This window comes from Primulina tabacum, chromosome 6, assembly GCF_025594145.1.
Source record: "Primulina tabacum isolate GXHZ01 chromosome 6, ASM2559414v2, whole genome shotgun sequence".
Classification (NCBI taxonomy): Eukaryota; Viridiplantae; Streptophyta; class Magnoliopsida; order Lamiales; family Gesneriaceae; genus Primulina; species Primulina tabacum.
In genome coordinates, this window is record NC_134555.1 from 5,891,225 (window position 1) to 5,908,933 (window position 17,709).

The window sequence follows — 17,709 nt, forward strand, 5'->3', positions numbered from 1 at the left end:
TCTTGTTGAAAATATATATGGGTTTGAGCTCGGCTTGTGCTTAATTCGAGCTTTTATCATGAGGCTCGAGCTCGACTCGTTATAAAATATTAATTTCGCGAATAGTTCGAGCTCGACTCCTTAATAGCTCGTTTATCATATTTAACGAGTATTGTTAGATCTCGTTAAGTGGGCTCCGTCTTCGAGCTCGTTAAACAATATCGTTTCACGCTCGTCGAGCATTCTTAACCAAAAATGTCAACTAGGGGTAGACGTATTATTTTATAACATTTCAATAGCTTATGTTACACTCAAATTTCGATGTTGGACAATGCAAATTATTATTGTACACTAAGACCCAGCAAACTAGTCAAGCTCAAGCTCGCGAACAGGTTCGTCAGCTTACGACTTGCTCGCGAGCTTATGAGTCGAATATCCTTAAGCTCGAACTCGGCTCGATAAAATTGTCGAGCTCGATCGGCTCGATAAGTTTCACGAACGAGCTTTTTATCGTACCGAACTCTGAATAACTCGCGAACAACTTGGTTCGTTTACCTCCCTGATAATAACAACTAAACATACATACAATAGGAATTGGTTTGATTTTTCTTTCTTCATTCATGGACAAAGATGTATAATATATAATTCACCATGAACAAAAATGTGTAATACATAATTCACCGCATGCCAAATAAGGGTTAAATTTGAGATGTAAATGCACAAAAAAAAAATCCATAAATAAGCCACAATCAGTCATAAAATTTTATTCTCGAAAAAATATGCTCAAAAGTATGCAACAAGTTCCCAAGCATTTGCTACAAAGGGAACATTGACTTCAAAAAAATGGTTCTCATTTGAGTACTCAATATCAGCCTCTTTCATATTCACACAGCACAAGCTTGGCTCTAGGCCTGCATAGACTCCAAGAACACCTCCCCCCTTCCTTTGATTCAAACTCCGTAGCGCGAAAATTCATCAAAGACCTCAATAGATTCCAGGGCTCCTCCAGAATTATACGTATTTACCAACACAATAGGAGCAAACTGGATCTTCTTGTCATAGACCTATAATCACATAAATGTTATTAATTTGTATGCTGCTATGTGTATATGCAAAATAACAAAAATCAACTATAACTAGCAACAAACTACCTTGATAGGAGATACGGCGAAGACATCACATTCCAATGTTGTTAAGGTAATACATAGACCTTTAGCGATAGCCGGGTAAAAGATCCTGATCTGAAGGAGAAGATTTCAAAATCCTGTCTTGGGCGAAATTTCGTCAATATTATCAATATCTGCAGGTGATATCTTTCCGGAGAGCATAACTGCATTTGTTACTGTAGAATTATTCTCCATGCCAGGCCAGGTTCCTGATCCTTGGCAATTGAATGCGGCAGCTGTTGGGGAAAACCCATATACCGTATAATTCATCATGCTAAATCATTAAGAATTTGACTGGAAACTTAAGCGGAAGCTTACCTGAAGCCATAATTCTAAATTCTTAAAAGGTGTCTTGATCTTCCAGATCTACACGCTCTTTCCTTGAGAGAAACTTTTAGTTTTCTCTTCTAAACTATTTTTTTTAATGAAGGAGAGAATATGGAATTTGATAGCCCGAAATCTGGGGACCATGACCCATATATATAGATAATATTTATCATTATCTTCTGATATTTTTGTTTTAGCCCATAATAAAAACAAAAATTACACTTATATCTCTAAACCTTAAAGGCTCACGTCCTATTAGATACATTAAAATTCAATAACCTGAAATCTTGATTAATCACTTTATTTTGGGTTTAACTTTATAGTTAAAACACATAATATTCACATATAATGCCATATATATATAATTGATCCAACAACAACTCCAGTAAGCTTATCCAGATCCCAAATTTTCATCAACCTTAGGCATAATTGAAACAACATTCAGCATACTTAAGTATTTACTAGTAAGAAGCACGTGCGTTGCACGTGATATCTCGATGATTATTGTCCAAATTTTTTGTCTGCAAACTTTAAGTGAAATTATATAATTAAAAACTATCTATAAAAGAATATGATGATATATAATCAGTTAATGAAAATAATAATTATTTAAAAATGTAAACACAAATATTTATTAATAGGAGACATGTAATATAAGACAAAAATTAAAAAACAATAAAAAAGCATAGCATAATAAGTTACGATGGAATCAAACTTTTTTTTGCTTGATCTTCACAAATGCCACATTTTGTGTGTCAGTTTTAGTTTTGACTTGTCTCTTTCTCTTTATGGAGGAAGAAAGCTTGTCATCATCTTCAATCAGGATGTGGGTACTTCTTTTGGCATCATCAGATAATTTTTTGTTGTTTTGTTGGCTTCGTGTCTTGGACATAGAACTATGTTTGATGTTTTTTCTCTTTATAAAAGTAGCCATTTTTTCATCATCTTCCATTTGAATTTGAGCATTTGCATTGACATCTTCGAATTTTTCTGATTTGTGCTTTTGCAGGGGCTTCTGAAATCCTTCAACTATAATACAATAAGTTGCATTATTGGTCGGAATCTTTTCAGCAAATTTGAAAAGAAAGTTGTATTATTCCTTTTCTGGCATTTCAAGGGCCATATAATATGGCGAAGCATTTGCATCCTACACAAAACCAACCACAAGTTAGTGATAGAGTTTTAAAGTTTAGGTGTTATTTAATTTGTAGTAATGTGATTTAAACTAACATCAGCGACATACTTGATATAGTCTTTCACTGGACAACCAATAAAAGCAGCAGCTACGTCTTCAAACATTGTAATTTTTATATTGTCACTGTCTTTTTTGACATTTATCGTAACTCGATACATGTGCATGCGACAGTATGATAAAAAATATAAGTGTATGATATTATTTCATGAATAAAAAACAAATATGATGGATTTATACCTCGGCACTGCTTCGGCAAGTATATGAACGCATTTGGTACAAGTTATCGCATCTTTTGTTTTAATAATTGCCCTCGAATAATTGTTACAAGCTTCATACTAAGGGTTAAATCTGTTTTCAACTTCAAGTATATATCTTTGAAAGAGTAGTATGTGTTCTAGTTCATTAGAACATAAGATCGATACATTCGATAAACCAAATAAAATTAGTGTTTTGGATAAATGGGAGAAACAATTAGTATAATAAAAAGAAAAAATTTGTGAAAATTTTCTCTTACCTCGGTTAAACTTTTGTGTTCATTGACAATTGATTGATGGTGATTTCTTTAGAACATTTCAGTTTAGTAGCCAGCCACAAATTATCGAGATTGTGGCATTTAAAACCCGAGTTCAGCCCATTTGTCAAAAACAACAAGAAGTATTAGCAAAAAAAATGATATTATAAGATGTTACAACAAAAGTGAATTTTCGACTTGTTATTACGTGATCAATATGTTTTTTCATAGATTAAATTATACAACACTTTTATTAACTTGGTTCATTTAAATTGCAATTATTATAGGCATGCGTACAAATTAAAATATTGATGCTCGGGAAATAATAGAATTTAGTTTGCTCACCATAAATTTAAGTTCTCTGATTCAGTGCATGGTGGGTTTAGATATATCGTAGTAGTATATGTGGATTTCAATTGAACTGTATCTGTGGGAAAAAACTGAGAAGTGAGTATTTTAAGTTATTGATCAATACATTTATAATATAATCGACAATACCTTGATAAGGTTGTCTTTTCATATTTGAGAAAGCAATTATTAGCTTCTCATTCACCATCTCCTCTAACCATTGGCCTTCATTGAAGGCGAGATCGTCCCACAAATTTATTGTAACAGTATCATGTCTGAGAAAAATTACGACAATATAACATATTTTTTGAAAGAATCGAAATGTAATAAAATGGTTGTACGTACAAAAGGTTCATCAATATGACTTTTCTCCTGCAGCCTGTGCTATTGTTATCCCTACGAAACTTGATCGATTGCTTGACTTTCATGATGACACCTATGACATCTAATAAATAACAGATATTAATTAGTTATGGTAACAAAATAAATGATATATTTACAAATCAAATGATTGTTGAGAATTACCGAGCGGTTGAGCATCTTGTGAAGAATTCTTAATGTCCCCAAACTCACAAAAACTGAAAGTGTAGTTAGAGAAACTGATAATATTACCTGTTTCTGTGATTTTTGTATTGTTTTGTAGGACCAACTCAATTTTCGGATTGATGTTCGGGAAATTATTGTTAATTTCCTTATATCTGGATTAGATATGAGGTAACTTCTGTTGAACTTGAGTTGTTCATGGAAATATTGCATGGCATTGGCAAAAACAATCCCATATATCATAGTACCCTGCAACAAATAAGGGAATTCAAAACAAAAAAAAAAAAAAACCAAAAAAATGCGATATCAGTCGATTTAGAAGACAAAATATACACCTCCAATTTTTTTAGCACCTTAAATTGTAACGAATATTAGCACCTTAAATTGTAACAAAAAAAAATATAAACCAATGAACTGTTTATGAAGGGGAAAAAACCACGTAAATATACTTCACATAGTGCTAGAATAACATAATTTAGAATAACATAATTTAGCCCATAAAAAAACAAAAATTACATTTATGTCTCTATACCTTAAAGGCTCACAACCTATTAGATACATTAAAACTCAATAACCCGAAATCTTGATTGATCACTTTATTTTGGGTTTAACTTAATAGTTAAAACACATAATATTCACATATAATGCCATATATATAAAATTGACCCAACAACAACTCCAGTAAGCTTATTCAGATCCCAAATTTTCATCAAGCTTAGGCATAATTGAAACAACATTCAGCATACTTAAGTATTTATTATATAGGAACCTATCAGACTGGTGCAAGTGAGTGATCTTCAAGCTATGATGCAGTGACACTTCAAAGACACAATGTATCTGACACATACCAGATCACTCGGTGTTCGAGCATTTTATGTCCATGCAGCCAAGCTCGTGTTACATACTGATGATACCCTTGGGATAGCCCGGGTCATGGATGCTAAATGGATAGCCCAAATCTGGGTTAATCTGCAGGATGGATTCTTCCGAAGCCGGGCAGGTGCAAGCCCGGGCTCTACTCCCCGAGTAATCAGACGCCCGGGCTCTTGCATAAATCTCCCGGGAGTCATCCTACCCGGGCACCTCGATAACAGTGCCGCACTCGAGTGGTTCAGAAGATAAGATCTTATCTCGAGAAGCGCACCTGACAGAATCATATTGATGTGATATGATGGAAGAGTAGGGTGGCTTGACAAGAAGTCAACATCAAAGGCTATGAGTGGTAGGTGTACGCGCAAATCGAGGTAATCCTTGATTTTTCTTCCTATAAATAGCAGGTATGTAATTCATTTGGGGGACTTGGGCTTCCTCTTCTACTCTAGTTCTGGAGAATGATTTATTCTCCGACACATGTTAACACACATATTTACACCAGTAGCCTTTACTTTTATTTAAGCTACACTGGTTATCATCTTCACCTGCTGACTTAAGCATCGGAGTGGCCACGTCGGACACCCCTCCGGCGCCCATTCACGAGTTCTTTCCTTGTTTGCAGGTTACAGCTGAAGCCATATTGCAGAGATATATCTTCATCACAGATATAGTCCTTGCTCAGTTTCCTTTATTATCTTGATAGCAGATCCGGTGGAGCACCCGACCCTGTTCACTTCATTTCACCAGGATCGCATCATTGGCGTCATCTGTGGGAAATTGAGCTCAAGACGTAGATATGGTTTCCATTCAAAAATAAGCCCAACTCTGCTTGGCAAACATACAAGTCCGACCAGCTCGGCACTCAGATCTTATATGTGGATTTCATATGGGCTCAAATCTCAGCAGCTATCTCGGATTGGCATGAAGAGCATTTACTATGCACTCAGTAGCATACAGCTATATTGGTCACCTAATTTAGCTCAACCATAGAAGTTTCACTCTACGAAAAATGAATTCGGATTCAATATTTCCAGGTTAGTGATTTAATTTTTAATAAAACTCATACAGCAGGTAAAGCAAAATCTCTTAAGCCCGGGAGGTACGAGGCCCCGGCACATTATCTTAAGTCCAGGGATCCGTATCCTGGCTCGAGACTCCGTACCTCGACCATTTATGAAGGGCAAGGCTCAGCACCTTGGTTATTCATAAGCCCAGGGTTCTCAAACCTGGCTCGGGGCTCCGTACCTCGACCATTTATGAAGGCCAGGGCTCCGCACCCTGGTTATCTATTAAGTCCAGGGATCCGTACCCTGGCTCGGGGCTCCGTACCTCGACCATTTATGAAGGCCAGGGCTCCGTACCTCGACCATTTATGAAGGCCAGGGCTCCGCACTCTGGTTATCTATTAAGTCCAGGGATCCGTACCCTGGCTCGGGGCTCCGTATCTCGACCATTTATGAAGGGCAAGGCTCCGCACCTTGGTTATTCATAAGCCCAGGGTTCTCAAACCTGGCTCGGGGCTCCGTACCTCGACCATTCCCAAGTCCCGGGACATGCTCCCCGGCCCAAGGCTCCGCACCTTGGTTATTCATAAGCCCAGGGTTCTCAAACCTGGCTCGGGGCTCCGTACCTCGACCACTCCCAAGTCCCGGGACATGCTCCCCGGCCCAAGGCTCCGCACCTTGGTTATTCATAAGCCCAGGGTTCTCAAACCTGGCTCGGGGCTCCGTACCTCGACCATTCCCAAGTCCCGGGACATGCTCCCCGGCCCAAGGCTCCGCACCTTTGTTATTCATAAGCCCAGGGTTCTCAAACCTGGCTCGGGACTCTGCACCTCGACCACTCCCAAGTCCCGGGACATGCTCCCCGGCCCAAGGCTCCGCACCTTGGTTATTCATAAGCCCAGGGTTCTTAAACCTGGCTCGGAGCGGCCCAAGGCTCCGCACCTTGGTTATTCATGAGCCCAGGGTTCTCAAACCTGGCTCGGGGCTCCGTACCTCGACTACTCCCAAGTCCCGGGACATGCTCCCCGGCCCAAGGCTCCGCCCCTTGGTTATTCATAAGCCCAGGGTTCTGAAACCTGGCTCGGGGCTCCGTAGCTCGACCACTCCCAAGTCCCAGGACATGCTCCCCGGCCCAAGGCTCCGCACCTTGGTTATTCATAAGCCCAGGGTTCTCAAACCTGGCTCGGGGCTCCGTACCTCGACCATTCCCATGTCCCAGGACATGCTCCCCGGCTCAAGGCTCCGCACCTTGGTTATTCATAAGCCCAGGGTTCTCAAACCTGGCTCGGGGCTCTGCACCTCGACCACTCCCAAGTCCCGGGACATGCTCCCCGGCCCAAGGCTCCGCACCTTGGTTATTCATAAGCCCAGGGTTCTCAAACCTGGCTCGGGGCTCGGCACCTCGACCACTCCCAAGTCCCGGGACATGCTCCCCGGCCCAAGGCTCCGCTCCTTGGTTATTCATAAGCCCAGGGTTCTCAAACCTGGCTCGGGCTCTGCACCTCGAGCACTCCCAAGTCCCGGGACATGCTCCCCGGCCCAAGGCTCCGCACCTTGGTTATTCTTAAGCCCAGGGTTCTAAAACCTGGCTCGGAGCTCCGTATCTCGACCATTTATGAAGGCCAGGGCTCCGCACCCTAGTTATCTATTAAGTCCAGGGATCCGTACCCTGGCTCGGGGCTCCGTACCTCGACCATTTATGAAGGGCAAGGCTCCGCACCTTGGTTATTCATAAGCCCAGGGTTCTCAAACCTGGCTCGGGGCTCCGTACCTCGACCATTCCCAAGTCCCGGGACATGCTCCCCGGCCCAAGGCTGCGCACCTTGGTTATTCATAAGCCCAGGGTTCTCAAACCTGGCTCGGGGCTCCGTACCTCGACCACACCAAGTCCCGGGACATGCTCCCCGGCCCAAGGCTCCGCACCTTGGTTATACATAAGCCCAGGGTTCTCAAACCTGGCTCGGGGCTCCGCACCTCGACCATTCTCAAGTCCGGGAGATATGAGGCCCCGGCAATCTATTTTAAAGCCCGGGAGACATGAGGTCCCGACATCTTATCTCAAGTCCATATGATACGAGACTCCGACATTTCATCCCATCTCTGGGATACGTGAAGCCCCCGATGCTTTTACAGACAAACTAAATATTTTCCATGATCGGGCACACAAGACTAATCGGGACAGCGAGTATGACTCTAGCCCGACTATTTAAGTAGGGAGTGATGATACCCTTGGGATAGCCCGGGTCATGGATGCTAAATGGATAGCCCAAATATGGGTTAATCTTCAGGATGGATTCTTCCGAAGCCGGGCAGGTGCAAGCCTGGGCTCTGCTCCCCGAGTAATCAGACGCCCGGGCTCTTGCATAAATCTCCCGGGAGTCATCCTACCCGAGCACCTCGATAACAGTGCCGCACTCGAGTGGTTCAGAAGATAAGATCTTGTCTCGAGAAGCGCACCTGACAGAATCCTATTGATGTGATATGATGGAAGAGTAGGGTGGCTTGACAAGAAGTCAACATCAAAGGCTATGAGTGGTAGGTGTACGCGCAAATCGAGGTAATCCTTGATTTTTTTTCCTATAAATAGCAGGTATGTAATTCATTTGGGGGACTTGGGCTTCCTCTTCTACTCTAGTTCTGGAGAATGATTCATTCACCGACACATGTTAACACACATATTTACACCAGTAGCCTTTACTTTTATTTAAGCTACACTGGTTATCATCTTCACCTGCTGACTTAAGCATCGGAGTAGCCACGCCGGACACCCCTTCGGCGCCCATTCACGAGTTCTTTCCTTGTTTGCAGGTTACAGCTGAAGCCATGTTGCAGAGATATATCTTCATCACAGATATAGTCCTTGCTCAGTTTCCTTTATTATCTTGATAGCAGATCCGGTGGAGCACCCGACCCTGCTCACTCATTTCACCAGGATCACATCACATGCCATTTCTCATCGGTGACTGGGTCGTTGAATAAGTAATCACAGGCCAGCCTTCCAATGTACTTTGCTCTCAAGATTGAGCCATCAGGCAGCACAAGCCTTTTGAGTATTTCGAAATCATTGTATCCTGGTTTATCACTGATAATGGAATCAACCATGGTTAACCGAAAAAAGTACCTCTCATTTGAACATGTACACAATACACTCCACATTTTATGATTTAACTAAGCTGTGTACCTAACATATAGATCCCACAGCCTCCAACTGCCCGGGCAACTGCGTGAAACTCAGCAGCATCATTGCAGCTCTGGGATGTTGGAACAGATATATAAATCAGTACCACGCAAGTCCTTGCCAAAATTTTATAAACTATACCCAAAAAAACGTGCCTCGTGCATAGAACATGTCCCAATCTGGTACAAATATGTCTCCAAAGAATTGGCTGTGATAAGCCACAGCAGCTATATGGAGCGCTGAGTCCTTGGGGTAGTAATCATCCGGGGCACGTGTGATGGTACTATTCTTGGAACTGTTACAGTAAATATGAAAGAATTTTCGACAAACTATAAGTTTGCTAAGTTTGCCATTTTCTTGGAAATTCAAGTATTGGATCCACTACTTGTAAACAGAATCAGTGCTGTGAGCCATGCAACAAATTATGCAATTTTCTTGGAAATTCTTGGATATCGACTTTTCGAGTGATTCTTGAAAACGTCTAGTTAGCGAGACACAGGCCTCCGGATCCAGTCGCTAAAGTTTCAATTATGCTCTGTACATCAACCTTAACTCCATCGACTTCCTGGGAAGCAAGGTATCTGTGTAAATCACAGTAAAATTCAAATACATTTTCAGGATCAATTGTTTCAACACCCTACTTCTCCAGGCAGTCCAATGATATATCCTTTCTGCATGTTTATATATTGTTTAATGTCAGTGAATAAATATTTTAAGTCGTCCATCAAATAATAAAGACATTTAAAATCTATTTTACTTTTTATAAATTTGTAAATAAGTAAGATATTGATTTAATATTTTATCTATTGTTATATTGTTAACAATAAAAATATAATCGAAATCCAATTCATTAAGTTTATACAAATATAATTATAATTATTTTTTAGTAATTAGAATGAATTTCAAATTCTCCTCGATATAAAATTATTTCGAATCATCTCTTCAAATACCTCGTAAATCCATATCATTTATTCCAAACACAAACTTGATTCATGAATTTTAGATTTTTTTTTTTTTGTTTGTATCCCAAAAAATAAAATAGTTTTTTAATCAACGTAATTACATTTTTTAATATATTATAAAATAATCAACTTAGGGATTGCCGGATTGACAAGTGTGTACCAAGAATATTCTTCAAAACCTTTTGGAGTTGCTAGATTTATTATTCGATCAATCTCTATTTTTTTCTTATTTTTATTAAGGAAATATCAAGAAAAGCAGAAGAATATCTAAATAAACTCAAAAAAAAAGGAAATTGAGAAGTCAATCGGAGTAGAATTGATGGCAGGGTTGCCATAATTAAATTGGCTTAATTTTGTAATATAATAAACTAAATAAAAAGAATGAAATATAATTTGAATCTTCCTAACACTAACAAGAATAAAATGGTATAAAATTTTAGATTTCAAATTTTAATTTTTACGGATCGGGAAAAACTTGTATGAGAAGATCTCACGGATTGTATTTTGTGAGACGGATATCTTATTTGGGTCATCTATGAAAAAATATTTCTTTTTATGCTAATAGTATTATTTTCTATTGTGAATATTGATATGATTGACCTATCTCACATATAAAAATTAATAAAATCATCTCACAAAAAACCAACTATTGAGATTCTACGACTATAAAAGGACTCGAACAATAGATAAATAAAACTCCCAGAATAAATATTTTATTTGACGGAAACAATATCATAATTTGCTGTATTCCTAGCAATTAGCAATAATCTAATATAATAATATTTTATTTGACACCACATCAAACTTATGACCAACGTCGTCCAGTGTCACCACGTAGTGTCCATCTGTCACCTCCCCAAATATTATATATATATATATATATATATATATATGAAAGATATATACGTGATGTGATGTGTGTATAAAATAATTACGTAAAAATACGTGTGAGATGTTCTCACAAGTCGTATTTTGTTAGACGGATTTTTATTTGGGTCATTCATGATAAATATTATTTTTTATGCTAAAAGTATTACTTTTTATTGTGAATATCAGTAGGGTTGATCCGTCTCGCAGATAAAGATTCGTGACACCATCTCACAAGAGATCTACTCAAATTATTATTATTACATATATAAATCATAATGATGATTATTAATATATCTAGTGAATTGTAAATTTTTAAAATAAAAATAAAAAATATTATTTATTTAAATAACTAAATATTTTTATAGAAATTAATTGAATAGAAACAAGCTCGAAATTAATTTATACAATGAAATATAAATTATTTATACGTGTTTGTGTAATTCAATTTGTTGATCTTCCAGCTTCCCATTTCACGAGTCAGAACGATTACTCACAAAAAGTTTGTGGACAGATGGCTTTCACAACAAGCAATTCCGGCGCCGGCGCCGACGCCAATAACCACCTGGATGAAACCAACTTGACAATCCCGAACGTCAAGCTTCAGAGCTTAACCCACCTCACTGACTACCTCCCGGACCTTAAATCCTACCCCAACCCGCTCGACAAGAGCCCCTTCTTCCACCCCATATCGGAATTCTACATCACCAGCACTGACGTCATCCTCCGCCACATCATTCACGATCTTTCCGGAGAGTTCTCATCTCCGGGACCCCACCTGGCGTACCACCGGGCCGGGCCTCGGAAGGCCATATACTTCGACCCGGGTCAGGTTCGGGCCGCCATTGTGACGTGCGGGGGGTTGTGCCCCGGCATGAATACGGTGATACGAGAGCTGGTGGTGGGGCTGTGGGAGCAATACGGTGTGCGCGAGATTTACGGCATAAGGGCCGGGTACCGAGGTTTTTATTCCTATGAGCCGGTGCCGTTGAATCCGAAGATGGTGCATGGTTGGCACAAGAAGGGTGGCACTGTTCTTGAGACTTCCAGGGGTGGGTTCGATCTTCACCAGATAGTGAATTCCATTCAAGACCATGGCTTTAACCAGGTGAATTTCTCATTTCTGTTTTAATTTGATCTAGGATACAAACAAATCGAGCACGATCGAATACTGGATAGCTTTTTTTTTTCCTTTTTCATTTTAAATTTTATCTTAAATGAAGCTCGAAAAGTAAATATTTTAAATCTGAGTTTGGCTCGATTTGAATTTTAGTTGATTGATTGAATTTAAATTTAGTGGATTATATTCGATCCAGAGTCTTGATTTTTTCAAACGATAGATTTGTATGGATTTGAATTATTTTTATTGATTTTTACATGATCTCATGTATTTATAATTATACTTTTTTGGAAGATTTTTATAAATTTTTGTGATTTTTTTTATAAAATTTTATAAATTTTGTATTTAATTATAACATATTATTTTATTAATTTTTTTAATCAATACTTGTGTACGGGTAATAGTGTAATTTATTATGTGTGTATAAATATTTATTAAAATATTAAAACTTGTATTTTATTTATGGGCTGTGAACGAATTAATTGAGTAGAATATTATTCATATCATCTGTTTTGTGGTGGATACGGTTTATATCTTAAAAATATATTTGAAAATCGATAGTTTTGTCAAGTTTCAGCGGATTTAGTTCATTGATTTTTTGACTGAAGATTTTAGCCCATCGGTGGTAACAGAATTACACAAGGTAGTCCGGTCCATATAGAATTTACGTGGTCAGGACAGTGATGTTTTTGTTGGTAAGCACTAATATATTGATATTGATGGAGTGTTTGCAAAAGATTATGTTTATAGATAAGCATTAAATTTATAGATTGCGAAGAAGTTTGAATAATTAGAAGTGGGCAGTAAGTTGAAATTTTTTAAGTTGGAGTGTTTGATAAATAAGTAGGTTAGTCTTATTTTCAGATTGTGCCTCTATTTTGGCTTTTTTGATTGTCATCATAATACATAGACAAATATATATGCAGCTTTACATAATTGGCGGAGATGGCACTATGCTAGGGATGGTCTCATTATTTAATGAAATCAAGCAACGGAAGCTAAACATCGCAGTAGCTGGAATTCCGAAAACAGTTGACAATGATGTTGGCATCATCGACAGATCCTTTGGTTTCCAAACTGCAGTGGAGATGGCACAGCAAGCTATCAGTGCAGCTCATACAGAGGCTGAGAGTGCCGTAAATGGCATTGGCTTAGTCAAGCTAATGGGACGCAGCACAGGACACATAGTCCTTCACGCAACCTTAAGTAGCCGTGACGTTGATTGCTGCTTGATCCCAGAAAATGATTTTTACTTGGAAGGAAAAGGCGGACTGTTCGAATTTATTGAAAGCAGGCTGAAAAATAATGGGCACGCGGTTTTGGTTGTTGCTGAGGGTGCTGGACAGGATGTCATACCTAAAACTGGTGATCAATCCCATGTACAAGAGAAAGATGAATCTGGGAATCCGGTTTTCTTGGACGTAGGCGGCTGGTTGAAATCCGAGCTAAAAAATTGGTGGAATAGGGACCATCCAAAAGAGCTTATTACTATCAAGTACATAGATCCCACATATATGATAAGGGCTGTTCCTGCGAATGCCACAGATAATTTGTATTGTACACTTTTAGCACACTCAGCGGTTCACGGTGCCATGGCTGGATACACGGGGTTTGTCTGTGGTCCAATTAATGGGAATTACGGGTATATTCCGGTGGAGGAGGTGGCTCAAGCAAAGAATCGGGTGGATATTAAAAATCATAAGTGGGCTTGGGTTAGATCTGTCACCAACCAGCCTGACTTTTTAAGATGCTCTGATGAGAGTGGGATATGAGTTTCCAGGTTGGATTTCTTCTATATATACTTGCTGCTCTTTCAGTCCTTGAATTAGAAAATCTGTTTTATTGGTCGCCCCACACTTTTGAATGTAAATTTTGAAAGGAGTAGTTTTCTCCTCTCTCTACTAAAAACCAGTCCCAACTACCATAAAAGATGACCAATATTTTTAAGAAGTAAAAGGTTGCACATTAATATGTGAGACGACTCTCGAATTGCTTTATTATTTGGTGATTTGGTGAGAATTATTTGATCAGTATCGAGTCCATTTGATGCTTTGAACACATGCAAATTATTGAACATGATATTTTAGTTGCTGATAAAATTTATTAAACACTCCCTTTTAGAGACAGACCAGAAAACGAAACTAGACATTTCAACCTAATGGCAAAATTAGTTGAAACATAAAGAAACTCGATTCTTTTGAACATAAACATTAGACATTAGACATTAGACACAGAACTCAGAAGATTTAATAGCAGCAACACGTTGATGGCAGGTTGTTTAGCTGCAGTCACCACAGCACACTCTTGCACAGCGTATCAGAGGCTTGGAGAAATCAAACAAACAGCATCGGCAACCTTCAAAACCAAGAACAAAGAAAAACATTTTACTATCAGCGCCGAGTTCGTCAAGACTAGGTGATTTATTGCTCATGCGTTAATGCTTCGGTAATGTGTTTAACCTCATCATCGAAGATAATTTATATTGTGGTGTTGGATGATGTATTGTTTTATGTTCTGAAAGTGAGATTGTATGATGTATATATCATATCATTTAATAAATAACGTATATTTTATTCATTATATTAAATCATTTAGGCTAGAATATATAAAATATGGGAAAATCGGTTTTTATTGGAATCTAACAAAATGAAGTGGTACCCGTTTAGTTCCATTTCCGGAAGTGAAAGATGTTTTGGGAAAACGATCATCTCTAAGATAGACGTGAGATGTTAAAAATTGAAGGAAGAACTAATGTAGTTGACCTTGGGGATGCACCATGCCTGGCTGCACCTTTGCTTCATTTGCCCAAGCGACGAGGAAAGCTACCACAAGTAGCCATGTCACAGTGCTGATCAAAGATTTTGCATTGACCATCTCTTTCAGTTTGTTCAGGTTTGAAATTGATCAGAAAATGTAGGTATGATAAATCCCTTTTCTTGATCCTTTTTTATAGAGGAGAATCGTCCCCCCATGTAATAAAAAAAAACTGTGATTTTCGACCAAATAAGAAAAGATGTGAAATGGGGTTTCGTTGGATTATCCATTGCTGCTATTGTTGACTTCGAACGCTCAAATCCATCATTTCATAAGTCGGTAGTGACTCCATTATGATTAAATTTCATCAGTCACACTAGTGGGAGTTTGGAATGTTCCAGGGGAGGGGAAGAGACTAACATGAGCTTTCTACAATTTTGATTCAGAAGATTTGATATTGGTATTTAAAAGATCTTCGAAAATGTTTTATTTGGAAAGTTCATGTAAATTTTTATCATAGATCAATTGTTTACGTATAAATTAGCTTAAAGATTCATATCTTGGTACCATTTCTAAGGTTTTGAAAGGGCCACCAGCTACCTTTTCTTTTTTTACTTTCGTTCAATGAATTGATATATTTAGGGAAATAGTATCTTACTTTTGAGTGGTACAATATAATTAGTTCAAAGTCCAAAAGGACCAAGTTTGTTCACATTTTTTGTGCTGGCCCAGACTTGTTTTTCGTTGCAAGTTGTTTACATACAAATGAACTTAGATATTCAACTATGTATCCATTTATTCAATCACCATACGAGCTACACTGCAGGACTTGACATCTAAAACTTCTTAGCAGATTCAGGATTCGCAGATTTCTTTAACAGAAAATTTAGCCATGGTACATTCCAGCAGCCGGATATCTTGCGAATAAGAAACTCATGAGGGTGAAGCAGAAAATAAGAGTGTTGTTGCTGTATAAAATTTCCATTACATGAGGCAAAGCTGGCTTAAAATTACCAGTAAGAAAATTTTGAACCAAGTACAAAATAGATTCACAAGCTTTTTCCTGCCATATAATTAGCCAGAAAATTAGGAAGCCATGGTGCCATGGCATGTGCTGCCACTGGCGAATTCGGGTATGCATTGCTTCCCAAATGGAGCCATTCGTAAACATCTAGCGTCCCTGAAAACAGAAAGACCTGATTGAAGTAGCAAGTGGCAATCAAGGTTAATGTGTTGTGAAAGAAATCGGCACGTCCAGCATGAAAATCAACCTTCATTAAATGTGAATAAATCACACATCTTTACGTTTCTTTGTTTCAACTTAAAGGAATATGTAAAAACAAGATGAAATGATTCAGAAGCAAATTACCAGACCACAATGCTTCAGTTGAGACATCGAAACTTTAATGTTAGCCAATATGTTCAATGCTTCCTCCGCTGGGATATCAGAGAAATAAATGAAGTAACATCGTAGCAGAACATCATAAGTAATATTAGCAATGAATAAGATGAACACCAATATTTATAAGGATTTTTCCCAAGATTGAGCTACGTCCACTCTAAACCTCTCAAGAAGATCACTTCTTTATTAAAAACAAAGAAGACAAAAGAATTGAGAATACAAAGTATTTCACTCAGAACATTCTGATTTTAACACTCATTTTCTTTTCACTAATGATATTCCTTCCAAGGATAAACACTCCTTAAGAAATTTCACACTAAATCATTTATATCATTTTTACACTTATGATTGTAGATAATAGGATTTTGTGTTTTGGTGTGATTTTGAAATGAAAAATGAATGAGTATTTATATGTGGAGTTTAGGGAAGAAAACCAAAAATTATACATCATTGTATACATAATCAAACCTAATAATTTTCTACCAATCAACACATTTGTTTATAATTCAAAAATGGTGTTATTTGAATTCAAATTTAGGTGGCTTTGAATTCAAAGTTTTCTTGATTGATTAATCCCCCTCAAACCCATTTTGTGAATTCGATCAAACCTGAAACAATTCTACAATATTCCAGGTTCCATTTCACAATGTCTTGTTCATCATATCAGATCCATTTTCAACCGTGTGAATCTTCTCAAGCTTCAACAACTTCTTCTCCAATACATCTCGTATCCAATGACAGTAAACATCAATATGCTTTGATCTTGAATGCATTGAAGGATTCTTTCCAAGATGAATTGCATTCTGACTGTCACAGAACAACTTTTATTGATCTTGCACAAAACTTAATTCCTCGAAAAACCATTTCATCCATAACAGCTCCTTACATGCCCCAGTTGTTGCAATGAACTCCGCCGCAGTGGTTAACAATGCTATACACTTTGACTGCCATGACACAGCTCCCCCTGCAAATATAATCATGTATCCTAATGTAGATTTTCGGGAGTCAACATCTCCTGTCATATCTGTATCTATATAGCCTACAAGCTCAAGTCTGGATCCTCCAAAACTCAATCTATTTTTAGAGGTTACCCGTAGATATCTGAATATCCATTTTACTGCAACCCGATATTTTTTTCACGGTTTTGAAAAGAATCTACTCACTACACCTATAGAATGAGCTAAATCCAGTCGAGTACATATCATGCCATACATCAGACTTCCAACAGCTGAAGCATATGCAACACTTTTCATTTCTTCTTCCTCATCCTCTGTAATAGGACTTTGCTTTGAGTTCAACTTGAAGTTGTTGGCAAGAGGACATCCAACCGCTTTGACCTGGTGCATGTTGAACCTCTAAAGTACCTTCTCAATATACTTTCCTGCGACAACCAGGTCTTCTTGACTTGCATGTCTCGATGGATTTCTATGCCAATTATTCTTTTTGCTGGCCCCAAGTCTTTCATAGAAAAAATCTTGCT

General features: G+C 38.2%; 1 protein-coding gene, 2 long non-coding RNA genes and 1 pseudogene across 3 annotated transcripts; 1 reads left to right on the forward strand and 3 right to left on the reverse strand.

The window, feature by feature from the left end:
* Positions 1–769: 769 nt before the first annotated feature.
* Positions 770–11,425, reverse strand: LOC142549959 (putative galactinol--sucrose galactosyltransferase 2; annotated as a pseudogene).
* LOC142548985 (uncharacterized) lies at positions 2,051–2,898 on the reverse strand. Its single transcript, XR_012821035.1, has 2 exons — positions 2,703–2,898; positions 2,051–2,619 (listed from the first exon to the last, which is right to left on the reverse strand). It is a non-coding gene; the product is annotated as an uncharacterized LOC142548985 (long non-coding RNA).
* On the reverse strand, positions 3,523–4,141 carry LOC142548984 (uncharacterized). Its single transcript, XR_012821034.1, has 4 exons — positions 4,052–4,141; positions 3,872–3,971; positions 3,677–3,751; positions 3,523–3,605 (listed from the first exon to the last, which is right to left on the reverse strand). It is a non-coding gene; the product is annotated as an uncharacterized LOC142548984 (long non-coding RNA).
* Positions 11,395–14,613, forward strand: LOC142548986 (ATP-dependent 6-phosphofructokinase 2-like). Its single transcript, XM_075657679.1, has 3 exons — positions 11,395–12,061; positions 13,000–13,853; positions 14,347–14,613. Exons 1-2 carry the CDS (start codon positions 11,468–11,470, stop codon positions 13,843–13,845), a joined length of 1,440 nt encoding a protein of 479 aa, XP_075513794.1. The 5' UTR covers positions 11,395–11,467; the 3' UTR covers positions 13,846–13,853; positions 14,347–14,613.
* Positions 14,614–17,709: the final 3,096 nt, after the last annotated feature.

Bases quoted from the DNA above. Each gene is read 5' to 3' on its own strand.
- LOC142548986 (XM_075657679.1), top strand. From the start codon at position 11,468: ATGGCTTTCACAACAAGCAATTCCGGCGCCGGCGCCGACGCCAATAAC. The intron at 12,062-12,999 runs GTGAATTTCTCA...ATATATATGCAG, and splicing joins AAGACCATGGCTTTAACCAG to CTTTACATAATTGGCGGAGA.